The following is a 19,839-nucleotide window of genomic DNA, read 5'->3' on the forward strand; positions in this document are numbered from 1 at the left end:
ATCCAATTGTTTAAATTCCGATTGTGTGTAGACAATTCCGATGGACAAAGTGGCACGCATGCTCAGAATAAATTAAGAGACCACAGCTATTGGCCCGTTTATAGTCCTGACGTATGCGTTGTACGTCACCTCGTTAAGAAAGCTTGGATTTTCCGACATCTTTGCCCGACTGTGTGTATGCAAGACAAGTTTGGCACAAAATCCGTTGGATTTTGTTGTCGGAATGTCCGACCGTATGTACAAGGCATAATAGTGAGTATGGGGCCCTTTGCCTGTAGTCTTCCAGCATTCTAATTCCAACTGTCTAGAGGTGAATTCCTCTCACTTTGATGAAAATTCTTCTTGCTTCCTATCCTCCAGTGTCTCTGCAAGAAGGGACGTAAGGAGAAATCTCCCCAACTGACAATAAGGATAAAATGTTTGGCTGGACATGCACAATAACACACATGAATCTATATGAGTACTGGACGATTGTTTCCAAATGTTGAGCGGAACTTGCACATTGAACGTTTATGATGAAATGTGAGGCCAGCATAGCTCAGTCGCAGCAGAGCCTTCCATGGAGCACAGCGCCCCTACAGGCGTCACACATATCTGACCCGCAGTCACCGACGGCTGAAATCCGGGCCCTCAGCCTCGTTGTGGAGGCGTGACGTCAGACCTATTTAAACCAGACGCGTTCTTTGTCCGCGGTCATTTTGTTGCGCAGCGGCTCGTGAGGGGTGAGCGAAGAAGGTAAGTTGGCGGAATGTTAGGCCTCGGGCGTAGTTAGGCGGTAGCTACAACGAGTGTTGTACGGGGAAAGGCAGCGGCCATTTCAGGAGCACGTAGTGGTGTTTCCTTTAGATATGGCGGAAGTCGGTGAGGCCGGGCCGCGGGGAGTGAAGCGTGCGGGGGCGGGTGGCACGTAGCGGTGGGTTGTGTGTAGGCCGCTCCTGGTGCGGTATGTATTATGAGGCTATAGTCTGTGAGGAGAGGATGGCAGGCCGCGTGCTCCGCGCTTCTTCCTCCGCCGCCATTTTGTGTGTGGGCTGGGAGGCTCCCTGTGCGGACACAATGGCCGCTGCCTGTGAGGGCCATGCTACACCCAGGAAGCGGACATAGTTATCGGGCGGACTGGCATTACTTTGTGTTCTGGGGGATCATTCGTGTTCCTGATATTAGTCCCCGTTGTTCTGTCCACGGGGTGATGTGCACGGAGGTCGGTGGGAATGTACAGAGCTCCGGTAGTCGGAGGGTCCCACAGGCCCCGATCTGACCTGATTTGGGGACCGTGCTCGCTGGGAAAGTCCTCCTCTCCCATTCACCTGTTCTGTGTAATGGGGGGGAGGGGGGTACTTTTTAATCTTGGAAGTTATTTGGATGAGGCCCGGTTCACATCGTGATTTTATCATTTTGTGGAACAATTTGCACGTGATGGTCACATGCCCAGTCCTTATATTTGCCTCTGGTCTATGGCCTGAAAAGAAGCTCCTTAAAGCGGAGATCCACCCTAAAGTGGACCTTCCGGCATAGCTATCTGCAGAAAGGGGCTGCCCTTTTCCGAAGGTCCCCCCCCCCTGCCTGCTGGGAAACACGCGGATCCCAGAGGCAGCGGGACCATCCTTATTGCGCGACTCGTGCAGTAGGGAACCGGGAAATGAAGCCGAAAGGCTCCACTTCCTGATTCCTATACCCAAGATGGCGGCGGCAGCACCCGAGAGACGATCGAGAGATCAGCTTCGGGTGCCGACATCGCGGGCGCGCTGGGCGGGTAAGTGTCCTTATTGTAAAAGTCAGCAGCTGCAGTATTTGTAGCTGCTGGCTTTTTTAAAAAAAAAAAAAAAACGGCGGAACTCCCGGCGGACTCCCGCTTTAATGTGAGAACCACTTTCCATCCGGTCCAGTTCAGACACGTCTCTACTACTAAAAGTTATGATTTTGTTAGAAAATTACTCAGAATTCCCAAGCATTATAAATTTTTGTTTTTTGGAGACCCTAGGGAATAAAATGGTGGTTGCAACTTTTTGTTGCATGTTTTTTCTGCAGCAATTTTTTTCAATATATTTTTTATTTTTTGGGAAAGTTTCATGAATTAAACAAAGAACGAAAGTTATCTCAATTCTTTTGTATAATGTGGAAGATATTCCGAGTAAATATCGAAGGTGTCACGTGTGGAAATTGTGTACTCATGGATTGGTGCCAAGCTTCAGTACTCAAATCTCCATAGGAGATGCTTTAACAGTGTGTGGGTTTTTTTTTTTTGCATGTTTAGAGTTAAGGCCCTGATATAGAATTATTTCTCTCACCTATGTGGTTTGAATGCAGTTTTACATATGCAGGCGTGACGTATGTATGCGTTCACATCTGCGTTGGGTGACCGCGCCACTTTAATTTTTGTTTTACATTTTCCCTTAAATTTCTTTTTTTTTTTTTTTTATTCCTATTACAAAAGGAATAGTGCGTGATAGGTCCTCTTTGGAGATCTGGGGTCTATAAGACCCCACATCTCTCATACGTGCCTTTGATTAAAAACAAAACCCAGGCCTATCTCTGCTTCCCAGCTGAGTATATGGCAGTATTTACAACTGCCAGATGTGATGTCATAGCGTCACACCCAGGCCTCCGAGTCATAGATATGACTGCAGGGACCATCTGTTCCTTGGAAATCTCTATAGTCAACTTGCGGCGCCGGTGGATTGCTTCCCCGGCTCGCGGATCGCACGGGTGAGCCAGTAGAAGCACTGGGTGGAGGGAGAGAATCTGGTGCTGCAGTGTTGAATACAAGCTATGATGAACATATGGCATTGATCAGGTTTGAGCTGATAGAGCCTATTTGTCCTCTAAGAAGTTCTGAGCTTTATTAACACTGCATGCAGTGTACTTTGCTAATACTGCTGTATGCCCTCCCAATGGAAAGTGGGTAAAAAGATGTAATTTGCCGCTTGATTGTTGTGCAGCAACCATGGCAGAATTGCATGGCATTTGGATTGCCATCAAGGAATAGATACCCAAATGCGTTAGGAAAGCAATTGCCATGCAATCTGGAATCGTAGGCAGGATTTCAGCCATTTTGCCTGCTATTACAAAGCCTAAGGCCCCATTCACATGTGTGTTCTGAAAACGCATGAAAAAATGTACAGCTCGCTTGTGTACGAAACGTATTTTCTTATGCCATTAAATTGCATACCAAAACTCAGCAGAATGCTCCATGTTCTACTTTGGAAGGCCTAGGGCAGCTCATTCAAGTGAATGGCTCTATGGTGTTGCGTAGCTGAGGTCTCCGTTGATGGTAAAGGTTCACATGTTTCTTAATGTTCCCTCCCCCTAGTTCCTCTACCTTATCCTTCCTACTCTGTATAAAAAGACCAGAGTACTTATTTTTAGTCTTGTCACTTGATCGGCAGCTCCAGTTCTCCTTTGACAGTGAGTGGGGGAGAGGAGGAAGTCATGGGAGGCTGTGAGTGGTGTTTCTAGAGTTTGTAGTCAATTGGCTCCTGCTGATGCCTCCATATTCAGTGAGGGGGCAGAGTACAGCACAGCTCTGGATCAAGACAAGCCTGTTCTTTTCCTTTTAATATAGAAAAAGCATTCAGGTAAACCCTTGCATATATACCCAGTGACGTGAACAGCCTCAGATGCACAGGGATGAAACAAACCTCCCTGCATATGTTTTACGTGTATATCTGCTGTCTTGAGCTTTATATATGGTTTAGAAAGTTCAGTTTGTTAGATTTTCTTTTTGTTTAGCACTGCAGTGGAGCCTGGGCATACAGCCGAGACAGCTGATTGGAGAATAGGCACACACCCCCTCTCCTAGTAGGCAGAGACTTTCAGAGCTGATTGCTGAATAGTTCAGGGCTCTGTATCTCCTTACAGCGTCCTCCCCAACACAACTCAGGCTGCTTTTAGTGTAAGTGACAGAACTTGTCATGTTAGGCTGATAACAGAACGGAGCAGAAGAAAGCAACAGTACATAGGGCTTTGACGAGAAATAAAACACTGCAGATATATGCGCCCAGCTCAAATTTTATGAATTGGGTTTACAATCACTCCTACTCAATGCAGCACGTTGGGAATCGCTGTGGTGTTTTGACCTGCAATGACACACGTTGCACTGTATAATAAAGCAGTCTTGCTGCATTTTTAAATGATGCATATAACAATTGTTTCCCGTGTGTGATTGATGGTGCATTTGGTGTGAATGAGCCCTAAAGTTTAGCCAGTGCCATGTCTGAGCCCTTTTTTCCCCTGACCTAAGGTGTCGGCTTTAATTTTATCCGGTTATAGGGCACATAGGTCTGCTGTAACATGTTACAACACAGATCCATGCACTAACTTGGGATGCACCCCAAAACGAGAACTCTTATTGGTTTGCACTAGGATGTACATTGTGTACTGTAGTGTAGTTGTGTTCTGTGCGTTAGTGCTATTCATAATGAATGACAATGCAGCACATCCAGAAAAGTACTGGCACATTTAGGTTTGGCGTTTTAAATGTAGTTGGCAAACATGAATTGTGCTGGATGTTTAAAGGTTCACAAATGCATATTGGTCAGAGGTGGCTATATGACCATGCTGACCCATGGGAATTGCTTTGTCAGCGCTGACCAGCAAGTGCTTGCATGATATGCTGTGATGCAGCCTCTAGCAATGTGTAGTGATCAATGGAAGGCGAAGGTCGTGTATGTGGAACATGACTGGTGGGTGGGGCAGAGTTCACTTGTCGTGAAATTGCTGAATTGGGTTGTATAATGTTGTTACTCCAATTTCAGATCAAATGACAATGTTGGAAGCAGACCGCCCTGGAAAACTGTTCATTGGGGGCTTGAACACAGAGACTACAGAGAAGGCTTTGGAAGCAGTATTTGGCAAATATGGACGTATAGTAGAAGGTGAGAAATTCGTGTTGCCGTGTTGAATACAAGCTATGATGAACATATGGCATTGATCAGGTTTGAGCTGATAGCGCCTATTTGTCCTCTAAGAAGTTCTGAGCTTTTTTAACACTGCGTGTGTGGTTTACTTTGCTAGTAATGCGGGTTACTGAAGTGGCACTATTTACATTTTTGTTTTTTTCTCTTTGCAGTACTTTTAATGAAAGATCGTGAGACAAACAAATCCAGAGGGTTTGCCTTTGTCACATTTGAGAGTCCTGCAGATGCCAAGGATGCTGCAAGAGAATTGAATGGAAAGGTGGGTTGCATGTTTAGAACATTAGATATGATAGTATGAAAGAAGGGGAAATGGATTTGGCGCTATACCCTTGATTTAAATATTAATAAAATGAAACAAATTGTGAAAAAAAATTATATAAAAAATTATCAGCACGCTGGTAAATAATGAACTAATCTTATGAACTATAAAACTTATAACACTGAAATCCGACAATATCATATGGGAAGCCCAAAAGGGCCGTGCTTGTTCTGAGTGCTTAGATCACTCTAGGTGCCCTATATCAAGTGCTTAATGTACTAGTGTCACTAGAAAAAATTCCATAAAAATGTATGTGAATGCAATAATAAAGTGCAAACCTAACCACGTAATATAAAGATAAATAAACTTGCAATTGCAAAGAAATAAAGACAAAATAGAAATACAAGTTAAAAAAATCCAAGTAAATTTTTTTTAAATGTGAATATAAATAAAAATAAAAATTTCAGTCAGTGAAAGTCCCACACTTATAAAAAAGCCAATGTGATATGTGCCAAAAAAATAAGTAACAGGTGAACCACAATGAATAATGGTGAAAATCTTCTGTGATTATCTTAAAAAAATATACAACTGCTACTCCCAGTGCACAGTGAATAATAATGTGATTGCTCTCACCAGAGCTCTTACCCCAACAGGGGTGGATCAGCCTCCACAGTATAAGCCACTGTGCTGCTCTCTGGCAAGTTTGATGTTGTCCTGGGAGATGCCTGCTCTTCCACTTGTATTGCGTGCCACGTTATGTCTGTTCATTTGAGGCCACCTCACACGCTTGAGGTGGCCTCAAATGAACAGACATAACGTGGCACGCAATACAAGTGGAAGAGCAGGCATCTCCCAGGACAACATCAAACTTGCCAGAGAGCAGCACAGTGGCTGGCTTATACTGTGGAGGCTGATCCACCCCTGTTGGGGTAAGAGCTCTGGTGAGAGCAATCACATTATTCACTGTGCACTGGGAGTAGCAGTTGTATATTTTTTGAAGATAATCACAGAAGATTTTCACAATTATTCATTGTGGTTCACCTGTTATTTTTTATTTTTTTTGGCACATTCACATTGGCTTTTTTATAAGCATGGGACTTTCACTGACTGAAATTTTTATTTTTATTTATATTCACATTTAAAAAAATTTACTTGTATTTTTTTACTTGTTTTTTTACTTGTATTTCTATTTTGTCTTTATTTCTTTGCAATTGCAAGTTTATTTATCTTTATAAATTTATTACGTGGTTAGTTTTGCACTTTTTATTATTGCATTCACATACATTTTTTTATGGAATTTTTTTTCTAGTGACACTAGTACATTAAGCACTTGATATAGGGCACCTAGAGTGATCTAAGCACTCAAAACAAGCACGGCCCTTTTGGGCTTTCCATATATTGTCGGATTTCAGTGTGTTAAGTTTTATAGTTCATAAGATTAGTTCATTATTTACCAGCGTGCTGATAATTTTTTATATAATTTTTGTTTGTTTCATATTTAAATCAAGGGTATAGCGCCAAATCTATTTCCCCTTTCATACAATTATTTCCACCCATACAGGGTGGCAAATTAAGTAGAGGCTGCTCATACCATAGACATATCAATTGGTTCCGTAGCGCAATCTTTCCCATCTTTGCTTCATTAGATATGATAGACCTTTGTGTCCATTGTCAAAAAGGATGGTCATAAAATGGTCTTGTAAGATAATGTGTGCTGGCCAGATGCAACTTGGTATTTTATCCTGTGTAGTGTTGCACCAATACTTGTATCGGTGCAAATGCTTAATTTGTTACCTGTTGTACTGGTTCCAGTGTCGACCTAGCAGGTGGGGCTGGGCAGCCTCACAGATGTTCAGTGGGTGCAGTTACAAGCACTTATCTCGCTGTATAGCTTTAAATAAAGCAGCCAATAGCGGCTTCTCTCCCTCCTGTGGCTGTCAGCTGCTTTATTGAAAGCTATACAGTGAGGTCGTTGCTTGTAACTGCCCCCACCACCACACCACTCTCCTGACTGTCCCCATGTCCTTTGGTCCCAGATCTGTCAGAGTGAAGGAAGGAGCCAGTATGTTTAATTTACCGACTCCTCTTCTGAATGCAGAGTCGGCGATCACTGATTCATAACTGAGCATCATGAACTGTTTACAATGCTTCAGTCTATGAATGAACATGAGCCTCTCTCATCCATTCATCTTCAGTGCACATGAGGCTGCAGAGAAGGGAACTGGGGAATCTGTCAGGCTTTTTAGACCCCCTAATGTCACCCCCTGCTCTGTACAGGGCTGATAAAAAAAAATAAAGAATTGTAATCTTGCAGCTAATTAAGCCGACCGACTTTTGCTGTAATCAGAAGCTGGTGTGCAATGGCTGCATACAGTATGATCCTTGGCTGTGTATGCACTTTGCTGCCTATGCATAGTACTTTAAGGGGCCTTGGAGACATCTCTATACCAACTTCCTCAGATTCTAACATATATTTCTAAAAAAATGAATTGTAGTAATTAAAATGTTAAATTGTAAAAGACTCCTTGCACTCACAAGAAAAGGCATTGTAGAAATCTTTATATTGATGCCACTGTCACATGACAAAAAAATCATTGTCTATATTTGTACTCTGTCTTAAAGTGGTATTGGTGCAACCTTAATTCTGAAAAATCAGGTAATGCGAGCTGTGGGCTGCCTTAAGGCTTTACCACAGCTCCATGGACTAACTAAACTTCTATATAGCTTTTTTAAGCTGACTTCTCATGTAAAATCTGCCAACCTACACTGGACAACCAGGAAAACTAGAATATTTTAACTTGGCTCTACTTGAGATTGCTGTAAGGCATATACAATATTGGGGGCTCGCATTTAGCGGACTATGTTCTATCTCTACAGGCACTAGATGGCAAGCCAATCAAGGTGGAGCAAGCTACAAAGCCGTCCTTTGGAGCAGGCAGTAGGCGTGGTCCACCACCGCCGCCAAGAAGTCGTGGTCCTCCAAGAGGTCTTAGAGGGTCAAGAGGAGGAGGAGGTGATTATGGTATTGCTTGTAACTTTGGGTTACATTTTTTTTTCTATATTTCTATTTAAACATATATTTATATGCATGCTTTCTTAGACCTAGTCTGTTGGAGGCACTCCAGGATGTGAGACCATGTATTTCTTGGTCATACCTGACCTATAATTTCAAGTTCATGTTAAGTGCCACATTGAAGTATATGAAATGGCTTCTGTCTCCCAGTCTTTGATGCTAATTCATAGAGCTTTTGCCATCATTCACTTAAAACTATTACTAGGAACAGGTGACACTTGGCACCAATGTAGTAATTTTTTTTCACTTTGTATCTTCACAAAAACTTTAGGTTCTTCGAGAGGTGGAATGTCACTGAAAAGAGGGCCCCCACCTCGCAGCGGGGGCCCTCCACCTAAAAGATCTGCCCCTTCTGGCCCTATCCGCAGCAGTGGCATGAGTGGACGAGGTAAATGGTTTGCAAAAAAAAAATAAAACTTGTCAGTATTTTGAAGCCTTTTTTTTTTTTTTTTTTAATTTGCCTCGCAATTTTTTTTTTTCTGCAGCTCCACTGTCACGTGAAAGGGACAGCTATGGTGGACCACCCCGCAGAGATTCACTGCCATCACGCAGAGATGACTACATGTCACCAAGAGATGATGGTTACAGTGCAAAGGATCGCTATGATAGGCAAGACATATTTAGTAGCCTTTCACACAAGTCTTTAGACTAGGTTTTTTTCTTTGTTGAAAGCTATATTGGAGGCAGTGACTGTTGGTCAAGTAAAAGCATGTAGCGGTGACCGCTAATATAATATCCAGAAGCACTAGCTGGGCTGTTTGCATCCATAGACGCTCCTGCTCATTATCTGGCAGGTGCCAATGTTTCCGGCCACTGCCTGTGTCCTTTGAGCAGAGACCAGTGCCCTGGTTGTAAGTGCTGACTGGAGAGATTTATTCTCTTCTCAGTGGTTCTAAAGCCCAATTTTTTTTTTTTTTTTTTTTTTTTTTTTTTTTAGACTTAAACTCATTCTTACATTAAGGTACAATATGTTTGGGTAGCCGTATCACCATCTTATACTTGAGTCCTCACTTGATCCATTGCTGTACCAGTTTGTAGTGGTACAATAACTTTAAGCCTAGGCTTACATATGCAATATCTCAGACATCGCATGTGATTCACACCCGCACCACAGCATGGTGGATGCTCAGTGGTGAACTCCTGATACTTGCAGAAATATATTTAAGAAATAACAGTAAAACACTACAAACAGCAGTATCTAAGCAACTTTCATTATCTCCAGTTATTCTAGAGATTATGGCAGCTCCAGAGATTCAAGAGATTATGCACCACCTCCACGAGATTATGCTTATCGGGATTATGGTCATTCAAGCTCTCGTGATGATTATGGATCAAGAGGTTATAGGTATGGGTTTTTCTTTTTACTGTATTGTTATCCATGTTGTGGTTCAGTAAACTAGTTTAGATTTGTTTTGTTTAATGTAAGACTAATCTTGCTGTTTTGTGTTCAGTGATCGTGATGGCTATGGGGGACGTGATAGAGATTACTCCGATCATCCAAGCGGCGGTTCTTACAGAGACTCTTATGAGCCCTATGGTAAGCTGTTACCTTTTTTTTTATTTAGGGTTTTGTTTTACAGGATACATGTTTGCCCCTCCTGAAGATTAAAAAAAATATCCATTACACAGAAAATCCTAATAGTATACTATATGTGGCAAAGTCCAGTTTTGTTCGCCCATACATGGAGTAATAAGTTGCACTACAGCAAGATTCATAACAAATCAACAGCAACTTTAGTATCCTCTGTTCAAGAGCCCCCCCCAAAAATAACCCTATGCCAGTGAAGCAAATGAAACTCCCTGGATATCATGTGGCATAATCTCCACTACAATCTAAGCTACTATTCTGGAGTTCTAATTCAAACGAATTTTTTTTTAAGTGCCTCATTCATAAATTTTTTATTTTTCAACCAACTAGATTGTTTTACATGCAAACCTTTCCACTAGATACCCTAACATACAGCTGCAAATATCAAATTGAAATGTAATATGTAACTCATAGTATTGCCCTATTGCCTGACCATTGACCCTGCAGGTAACTCACGTAGTGCCCCACCTGCAAGAGGGCCCCCTCCATCATATGGTGGAAGCAGTCGCTATGATGACTATGGCAGCTCTCGAGATGGCTACGGAGGCAGAGACAGTTACTCAAGCAGCAGAAATGATATGTACTCAAGTGGACGTGACAGAGTTGGTGGCCGTCAAGATCGTGGCCTGCCCCCTCCAATGGATAGAGGCTATCCACCTCCACGTGATTCATACAGCAGCTCGAGTCGGGGTGCTCCCCGTGGTGGCGGCAGAGGTGGAAGCAGATCTGATAGAGGAGGTGGCAGAAGCAGATACTAAAAGCAAAAAATCATTAAACATGGACCAAAGACATTCTGTAACGAGAGAGTGGCGTTTGCTCTGCATTTACCATCAGCGGACTACTAAGAGGAGTTTGTTTTTGTTTTTATTTATCTTTTACTTTTTTACCTGTAAGTTTTTCTCCTCCATCAAGTATGATCATTTTGAGGAAGTTAAAATGCTTAATCTTCAGATTTTGTTAGCTTTTCTGAAATGTACAATGTGTAGTATAAGTTGTGTATTAGTGTTGTAACTTTTTTCTAAAGTAAAGTCTCACTAAAAACAAATTTCATCTTATTTTATAATTCTCCCAAACGCCAATATTAAATGGATGCTACAAAAAAGGAGTAGCTCGACTTCTATTTAACGTGTGAGTGTGCCCATGAGACGCAACAATCCTGAGTCTCCAAAACCAATATATCAAATGTTTATGTAACAAATCATATGGTTTAAAATACGCTAATCCTGGATGTTTACTCGACTAGCCTGCAGTTGTTGGCAAACAAGGATCCTCACCCAAGTTATGAATTAAAAACCTGATAACTGCTGTTGACCAAAGTAGTCCATCTTTCAAAGAACTAGCAAACCATATGTGCTGTTACTGTTTCAATGTATTTGCAAATCTGTAGTGTCACTTTTAAAGGAAAGAGTCAAAAGGCTAACGAAGAACCAAATGATGTCTCTGCCCAAAGACCATGACAGCCTAAAACAAGTGAATCAATCTACTGTAAACCACCAAAATCAAGTGAAACTGCATTAAGGGTAAGCAAAGTCAACTAGTATTGTTTTAATTTTCAGTCTAAGTCAAAATTGCACTGCATATTTCTCAGTGCACAATGCTATAAGTTTTGGAACGTAATGAAACCTGGAAAGGCACTGCTGGATAACTAGTTCAAAATATTATACTTGGATATAAAACAAACACTTAACCAGTTGTATGGAAACGATGGATACCTTGCACTTGGCAGTAGAGATGTTTCACATTTAAAGGCAATCTGTCCCCAAGACAAGCCTTTGGACACGCAGGAGTTCCCTATATAAAATAACAGGTTTCAGTCAAGTCTTTTCAATGTGTCTGGAATGTTGCAGTATAATACCAAATTCAGTCTTGGTGTGTCCACTTTGAATCTGTAACACGCAGGAACAAAGCACTGTTGAGCTCAAAGCTCTGCAGCTTTCTGCTATAGAGTCAGAGACTTATAGAAGGTGCCAAAATTGCTGCATATGCAGGAATGGCAACACAAATTTACAGAGGAAATGCAGTTCAGTCTGATGTACAATACTAAGAATGTCACACGTGACAGATTCACTTTTAATTGAGTGAAATTCTCTCTGGCTGACAATGTCTTCTCTAGCCTTCGGAAGTTCAAACAAACCAAAGCACACTTTATAGATGGTAAACGTTGAACAGAAGCAGCCTATTGCCACATGCACACTTGCAATGACACATACCAACTCCAAAATAAAAAGGTTAAAAACTGGAGACCTACAAAAGTAACTAAACTAACCATGGCAGACAGTGCACAGTGGAAACATGCCAAAAGTCATCCCAATGTTCCTTTCCAAACAAATGCCTCCGGATGCTATAAAAATTCACAGGGTGGGGAGAATGGGTGGTGGGGTTTTCTATTTGAACATTTCCTCATGTAAATTGTTTTATTACAGGTTGAAGTTTTCCTGCTTGTTTAAGCTTTGAGCTGCAGGGTTATGTTCTCTGAGTGAACTCTGAAAGATTTTTGCTCAAAAGATCAGGTAAGCTTGGGCATTCCATCAAACTTTGTGCTGGTCCTTTAGCATTTTAAAAGCAACTTTTAGTGGGTTTGTAATCTCTCAAGTGTGTGTGGAGAGATTCTATCATTTTTAGACACCTTTGTTTGGTTTGTATGACCAGTAAAAACATCTTCTGTGGCTTCCAGCTGTACTTGTGTGATATGATTAATTTTGCACTGACAGTTGCCTATATTGCTAGTAATGGCTGTATGTCTAGGGCCCATTAGAGTGGCACCAGACACTTGATTTACTGATGGACAGCATATTCTGAATCTCCAGCCTTGTGTTTACACTAGTGCAGCCTTTGCTTTCAGGTGATTCTTGGATCCTTATTTACTTGTATGCACAGACAGAATACATGTCGGGTGGTAAGGCCATGTTCCCTCTTTAACTCCCTGTTTAGGCAGATACTGGTTGGGGTTTAAACAAACTTAAATGGTATACTGACTTTGACAGTAGGGATGCACTGATGCTGATATTGGCCATTTTTATGAGAATCGGTACTTGCAAAAAAGCTGGAAGTGATGACGTTTGGGAGCGGGCCGCATCCTCCCCTCCGGACACTGCTATCCCTGCCGCCTCCTGCCAGTGGCATCACTAGGCGCTGGCCTGCACATCCTAACAGCCCACAAGCATTGTCTCCTCGCTTGCTGCAAACTCCCCCAAGCCACAGAGCACTGGATCCTGGCTGGATGCGGGGGAGGGGGGGGGTCTGTATAAAGACACTATGGGTGGTATCCTGTTGTACTGAGCAACGAGGCTCTTTCCCACCTCAAATGTGCTGTCCAGCCAGCTCCTCCCGCAAGAGACTTGTGTACCATGCTTGCAGTCACTTCTGCATGTTGCCTCCACCCCTTTACCAGCTTTCATCTCTGCCCTCATGTATCCCAATAACCCTCCTATTCCCATCCTTTCTCCCCCAGCGATCACAGCCTTTTCCATCACAACTCTCCCATCCCACAATCCCCATTTCACCCAACCCACACTTACCCCACCTTGCCATCACCCGACGACCGAACAACCCCCCACCACCTCCAAAAAAGTGATATCAGTGCATCCCTAATCCGTTTGACAGGTTTACTTATCGCACATGGTGATCTGCTGGTGGAAAAGTCAGAAGTGCTAAGCTGAAGCTGGAAATGTCAGCCTCCATTGAAGCCTAAAACGAACGCTGTAAAAAACAAAACATTTCTCCCATAAATGAGGCACCTATTCCTGAGAGGCAAGGCTGCACCATTATAACTTGAGTGGAGCTTTTTACTTTATGTACAAAAGATAAGAAAGTTGTCCCTAGTTAAATAGTCCATAGTTGGGGTCAGAAAATTGGTAAATCTTGCAATTTACAGGAATCAAATCAAGAGCCTTTAAAAACGGACTGAGATGGCACATGTATAAACCACACTTGGGGTCTTTATCTCCAGACACAATTATGCCCCTTGCTTTCAGGTGTGAATCAATGTCTAGGTTCCAATATTTAAGCCTCCACTTACACTTGTGTGACTTCTCATGAAACTGAGGTCCAAATTACATGAGTAATTACCCATGTTTTCCCGTGATAACCATTCATATGTGACTTAAAGGGTTTGTAAAGGTTTGTTTGGGTTTTTTTTTTTAAGCTAGTGCATTGTTGGTTCACTTGCCTTTTTTCCTTCAATTTCCCTTCTAAATGTTTTTTTCTTTGTTTTTAGTTGTCTCACTTCCTGTTCCTTAGTAAACTGTTCTGGCTGACTAAAGGCCGCTCAGATAATGGTGTGAAGTTTACTGAGGAGAAGCAGGAAGTGAGAAATTCAGACAAAAGAAACATTTTAGAAGGGGAATTTAAGGGAAAAAAATAAGGAAACCTATTTAGAAAATAAAGCTTTACAACCCCTTTAAAGTTAATGGCTTCCAAGTAGTTCATGCACTACTGTGGTTTGACTTTCATGCATCTTGAGGGCCATAGACATTAATGCAAACGCTCAAAGTTGCATAAGTCGTACCTGAATGTTATACAATGCAACAGTTGTCTATTATCGCTGGTCAGTCATGTCTCAGTTGGTGCAGCTTGACATCACACGTGTGAATGGGGCCTTAAGCGTACCAGATTAGCCAAGGTGACCATTCTTTGCTTACCAGTCCAGATTTATCTGCTAGATGCCCACATCGGCTCTTACTGACAATGCCTATGAACTGTGGCTAGGGTTGGCAAAAAGCTCAGGGCCTGAATAGATTTCCAGTTCCTAGCCATCATTAATGTAGCCACCAATATGTTACTGTCATGCATACATGAAGGGGAACGGCTCCTATAACCAGGTTTAAGGAGGCTAATCCAAATAAAGGTGGAATGTGCAAGGTTGAGATTTCTGTTTTAACGCAAAGGATCTGGGACCAGAAGCCTTTAATTTCTTTACAGGCTCATAATATATGGGTAGTGATTTTGGAGCTATGGGTAGGTGTAAGGTTCCACTGTAATAAGGTATTTTGGAATATTTCCCATAAAAAGGTGCTTTTTGTAAAGTAAACTTTGCCTAAATAAAGATGAGGGGGCTGCCCACTGCTGATCTTTGATGAAGGTTATTTGCCCATCTGTTAACTTGACCCCACAGGCTTTAATACTGGTTCAGCAGGGCATAGTTTGTTTTATCTGTATTTCTATAATCTGTTCCTAAAGTTTCCAAAAAGCTAAGTCAGACATAAAACACAGGCAGGTCTGTATAGCAGACATTCCAAGTGTACATCTTCCCCAAAGAAAAGGTAGTAAACAATTAGCAGCTGCCTTTTTCTTGAAAAATTTCTCGTAAGACTTCTGCTGGTAAACGGATGTTTAGGAGCAGTTGGGTGTCCTTTTCAGCTGCCCCTGAACTCTCCTCAGTATTATAAATATGTGTACACAGGGTGATTTCTAGGCAGTTAAGTTTAGAAGCATTTTTGAAAAGCAAAAAATGCATTCAGAACGCATGTTCAGAGGCATTTGAAACACCATATGCCTGTAACAGCTCATTAACTTGGTAACTTGTGTTTAGCCAGGTTTTGTTTACAGGTGTTTTTTAATGGAGGAAATTTTTTTATATTTTTTTTCCAATGTAAAAAAAAACAGCGCAGCAGATGGTTTTTAAACATTGGTTACTATCTTGCAAGTTGAATTGTTCAGGAGGTTTTAAAATGTCCCATGTACATTAAGTCTTTATTTTCTGGATTGTATGTAGAACATGCCAGCAACTTGTAATTTTATTTTTGTCTTTCAGGTGGTTGCCGTGCATCTGTGAATCAATTACCTTTTTATGAAGATTGCCTTGAGCAGATATTGATCTAGGTTTACTTGAGCTAGATCTCCAACCCCCCCCCCCCCCCGGAGTAGGGATTCTTGGTAAGAGTTTCCCTACCAGTAGTTGGTAAATTGCAGCATTCAAAGCCCATAATGCAGCAATTACTGCCACACCCCAAAGGCACATTTTAATCAGATTAGTCTTGGTGCCATCACCTGCAGGTTTAGTTGCATCTCTTAAACCTACACTGGCAAGATCTTCCCATGACCCTGGTCTATGTTCCTGCCAGTGTGTGCTTCGGTGGCCTGCATTATCTAAACTGGGATAGAGCCTTATGGCCATGGCAAGTGAGGGCCTATTAAAAGTTTTGATGTGGATGAGATGCTTGAACGGTTATGTAGTCAAGGCTTAGGGTGAGACTTTTGAATACTGATTCCTGAGATTATTTAACCATGTGATCTCAGTCTTTTGGGTCAAACCTATGCAGGGTGCAAACAGCAACTGCATGACTTTACAGTGTAGCACATTGGGCAATGATTTATACATAACCAAATATATTTGCTAATGTCTTGATATTAGACAAACTTAGTCAGGCATATTTACTTTTCATTCCTCTTCTAGTTTGGTAGTCACAATACTTTGATACATTTGCCACACAGCTTGTGCTGCCTGATTAAAAGCTGCCCATTTTTTTTTTATTTGGGCCAAGCAGGGGCATTTCATTTATTACTGACATGGTTTTGTGTTTTGACACCATCCTTTGCTGCTGTCAGGTTTATTAAAAATCTAGCTTGGTAGACCTGAGGCCCATAGTATGTAGTAATGTTAAGGCAATATGCTGCCCTAGTTCTACTATTTACTTTACTGTCAGATGTAATTGTATTTACATGTCCACATTCAAGTGGCATTGTAAACCAGAACATCCAGGTAGTAGTGTCTGCATCCAGAAATTCTGTATGAGCCTGGATGTGTGAGCAGTGCTTTTTCTCCAGGGGAGACGTCAAGTTTAGGGTCCCTGGGTACCTCCAAAATGCATATTTCCTGTTAGAATTTGGTTAGCAGTAACTTTTAATTAACACATTAAGAGGTTTTACACTTGGTGTGCTTAAACTGTAGACCACTGTCTCAAAGACCTATACACATTCAAGCAAGCTGTCTGTGCATGCACTTAGACATTTGCTCAGTAGTAGGCCACCTCCTGTCCAACTTCTCTCAATTTAAACCCCCCCCCCCCTTTTTTTTTTTTTTTTTTTTTTTTTTTTTTTTTTAAGGTGCTGGACAAAAAACTGTTGGCTGAATATGCCTGAATCCAATCAGATGCAGGCACTATTTGTGTACTTTGACAGCTGGCAGGGATGGCTGTCAAACTATAAGTAGTCACATGTCCATCTGCTATATAGTTTTTAAATGGAGCATTTTTTTTTACGTGGGTTGAAAATGTTTCTGGCAAGGATTCTTAACTTTTTGAACTGCACAATCATTCACAGCTAGTGGGTAACTTTAAAGTAGGCAAATGCCCATATTTGTATGAGTCTTTACACCCTATTGCATTTGTCAGGGAAGGAGGTTGTTGGTAAAAGCTCACAATAGACTGGGCCCCAGTATCTTGGTATCCAAGGATTTGCTCACTCTCCTTGACCATGTTCATCTTGCAAGCCTGGAGAGGTTATGTTGGTAAGTGGTAATGTTAAAATGGCCCATATAGGATTGCTTACAAGCTGCCTGCAATGAGTAGAAGATTCAGCAAAAAACTGGGACTTGTCAGTGGAACATAAACATAAAATTTTATTTTTTTTAAAACTTTTAATAAAACACTTAAAAATTTACTATGGCTTTCTTCTTTGTCTGCTAACTAAATTTAACATTTTAGTATTGTATGTGATAATCACGTAACTTAGAGCAGTGTTTCTAAGCCAGGGTACTTTGGCACTCTTGGGTGCTGTGGCACTAGCTTGATCTGAGCCATCCTATCCTGTTGGCTCCTGTGCTACAGGAGGGAGAGAACACTGTTAACTCCTGTGTAGAGGAGGCAGGAGTTGCGCTCTGCTTCTTTCTGTAAACTTGTCGGAGCTGTGGCCTGCGTTCTGCCTCTGCTGTACACAGGTGTTGCTTTCTGCTCAGAGCCAAATGTACAGACAAAAGTGTGAGAGATAGAGAGCACAATGCCCCACCCAACCGCTGCGGTCATTATTGTAGACAGAATTTGTTTCTTTGGAGAGGTTGGTTGTGTTAGGTTGGGGACTTTGGAGCGGGTATGGGGGTTGTGCTAGGGGTGTTTACAACCTATAGACCACTGAACTCCACTTCAGAATTTTTTTTTTTTTTTTTTTTTGGGCTTGTTCACCCAAAGTGCAGTATGTAAATGTGTGTAATCATGTTTTCCCATACCGCTACAAATGTGCTGCTGTGTTCATCTGCACATGGGTGTCATTAATTAATGACCTACTTGCGTATCTAGCAAATGTTTGCCCCGTCTGAAACATTGTACCATAGTACTCTGGCACCTTTTTGCATGTTTTACATGCATAGAGCAGCTCATCAAAAAAAGCAATGTGTGCAAAAAGTACTTGGATGTATAGTTCCTAAAGAGCCTTGACGGGAGAGGTTGAAAAATGCTGACCTAGAGCTTAAAGTGGAGTTCCACGCTTGGTCAGCAGCTACAAGGTGTAGCTGCTGACTTCACTCGCCAGTCCAGCAATGCGGCCACCTGGAGCCTCTTGCGGAAGGAGAGGAATTGGGACAGCAAGTCTAACTCTAAACTACGTACACACTCCCCCCCCCCCCCCCCCCCCCCCAAAAAAAATTACATGCTGAATGTGGCATGTCGATGTGAATGCTTAAAATGCAAGTTCCACTTTTGGGTGAAGGTACGCTTTAAGTGTATTGGCTTTTCCAAAAAGTCAGAATCTACTCCTAAGCATGCAGTTTAACCACTTGCCTACCAGACAAATTCTGACCTCTCCTGCATGTAAAAAAACTTTTTGCTAGAGAATTACATAGAATCCCAAAACATGGGTTTTGCTTTTTGCAAATATCCTAGCGAATGATGGCTGCAACTTTTATTTCGCACGGTATGTGTAGCAATTTTTAAAATGCGTTTTTGGAAAATTCATGTAGTAAAAAAATTTTTTTCGCTTAATGTCAGACTTGCACTGAGTAAAAGCCTAACCTGTCACACTTCAAAATTGCACATGCTTGTGGAATGGTGCTAATCTTCGGTACTCGAAAATCCCCATAACACTTCCCCTTTTTTTTGCTACATAGTTTGAGTTTGGTCTTGGGCTAGAATTGTTGCGCCAATGCTCGTGGCGATACATCATGTGTGGTTTAACGCTGTTTACATATGTGGTTGCTTCTGCAAGCAAACACACGGTCAGGGCACTTTAAACTTTTTTTTTTACGTTTATTCTAATTTGCTTTCTTTACTTTTTTTGGTTATTGCTTTTATTCCTAATAGAAGAAATATGAACATGGTAATGGACAACTCACCCAAGCTCTATCGCATGATTGTAGGATGAGCTGAATAACAGTGCTCAGGCTTGTGTCCCATAAACATCAAAAATGGCAAACACTGGCAACTCAATTGCTTCTTAAATCTTTATTGAATACTAACAGCAGTGTGATAGCTAAAGTGTTAACATGTTTTGGCTGGGTTTATAGCATTGTAAACATCCCTTGTAATAGGGATAGTTCATGACAGGTCCTCTTTACAGTGAGATCTGGGGTCAATAAGTCCCCAGATCTTGCCTCTAGGCTGGAAAGCTTGAAATAAATAATCCTGGGTTCCCCCCTGCCAAAATGGAGAGGCCAGGCGTGATGTCATAACATCTGGCCTGCCACCTGTAAGAATGATCAAGCGGTTGAACAGGTGCTATGATTGTGAAGGAAATAGTCGCCTGTAAAAAACAAATAAAAAAAGTCTAACTGCAGGCATCTTTCAGCTATCATTGCTGAAAGTCTGCAATGTCATGATGTTGGACAAGTGGGAATCTGTTTAAGTGCTTGCGAATTCAAGAAGTTAACTTTTTTGTTTTCCTTGTTAGTGACTGATCCCTTTACTATTAGGACAGGAAGTGCAAAGCAATACATACCCGTTCACAACAATAAAAGCAAATGGCTCAAATTCTGCCATGTTTAAAAAGTTTTGTGCAGAGTGGCTTTACAACATATTCCACCAAAACCTAAGTAGTATAATGAATGACAGGTTTACAATTTTGTGCACAAGAACAG

General features: G+C 41.7%; 1 protein-coding gene and 3 non-coding genes across 6 annotated transcripts; all 4 read left to right on the top strand.

Moving 5' to 3' along the window:
• The first annotated feature begins 576 nt into the window (after positions 1-576).
• RBMX (RNA binding motif protein X-linked) lies at positions 577-17,435 on the top strand. Of its 3 annotated transcripts, XM_077490416.1 has the most exons (10): positions 578-735; positions 4,755-4,874; positions 5,069-5,175; positions 8,053-8,197; positions 8,520-8,636; positions 8,734-8,857; positions 9,471-9,593; positions 9,700-9,785; positions 12,260-12,346; positions 15,589-17,435. In XM_077490416.1, exons 2-9 carry the CDS (start codon positions 4,760-4,762, stop codon positions 12,262-12,264), a joined length of 822 nt encoding a protein of 273 aa, XP_077346542.1. In that variant the 5' UTR covers positions 578-735; positions 4,755-4,759; the 3' UTR covers positions 12,265-12,346; positions 15,589-17,435. The 3 variants fall into 3 exon arrangements, with proteins under 3 accessions (XP_077346541.1, XP_077346542.1, XP_077346540.1); XM_077490415.1 differs by lacking the exons at positions 12,260-12,346; positions 15,589-17,435 and adding an exon at positions 10,284-10,786 and having other exon boundaries at positions 577-735; positions 8,053-8,188; XM_077490414.1 differs by lacking the exons at positions 12,260-12,346; positions 15,589-17,435 and adding an exon at positions 10,284-10,786.
• LOC143989753 (small nucleolar RNA SNORD61) lies at positions 2,767-2,840 on the top strand. The gene has a single exon (XR_013277071.1). It is a non-coding gene; the product is annotated as a small nucleolar RNA SNORD61 (small nucleolar RNA).
• LOC143989760 (small nucleolar RNA SNORD61) lies at positions 4,907-4,980 on the top strand. Its single transcript, XR_013277072.1, has one exon. It is a non-coding gene; the product is annotated as a small nucleolar RNA SNORD61 (small nucleolar RNA).
• LOC143989731 (small nucleolar RNA SNORA70) lies at positions 7,484-7,617 on the top strand. The gene has a single exon (XR_013277068.1). It is a non-coding gene; the product is annotated as a small nucleolar RNA SNORA70 (small nucleolar RNA).
• Positions 17,436-19,839: the final 2,404 nt, after the last annotated feature.

The sequence above is a fragment of the Lithobates pipiens genome, unplaced genomic scaffold (assembly GCF_037356315.1).
Source record: "Lithobates pipiens isolate NorthernLeopardFrog02 unplaced genomic scaffold, aLitPip1_a1.2 Scaffold_1, whole genome shotgun sequence".
Classification (NCBI taxonomy): domain Eukaryota; kingdom Metazoa; phylum Chordata; class Amphibia; order Anura; family Ranidae; genus Lithobates; species Lithobates pipiens.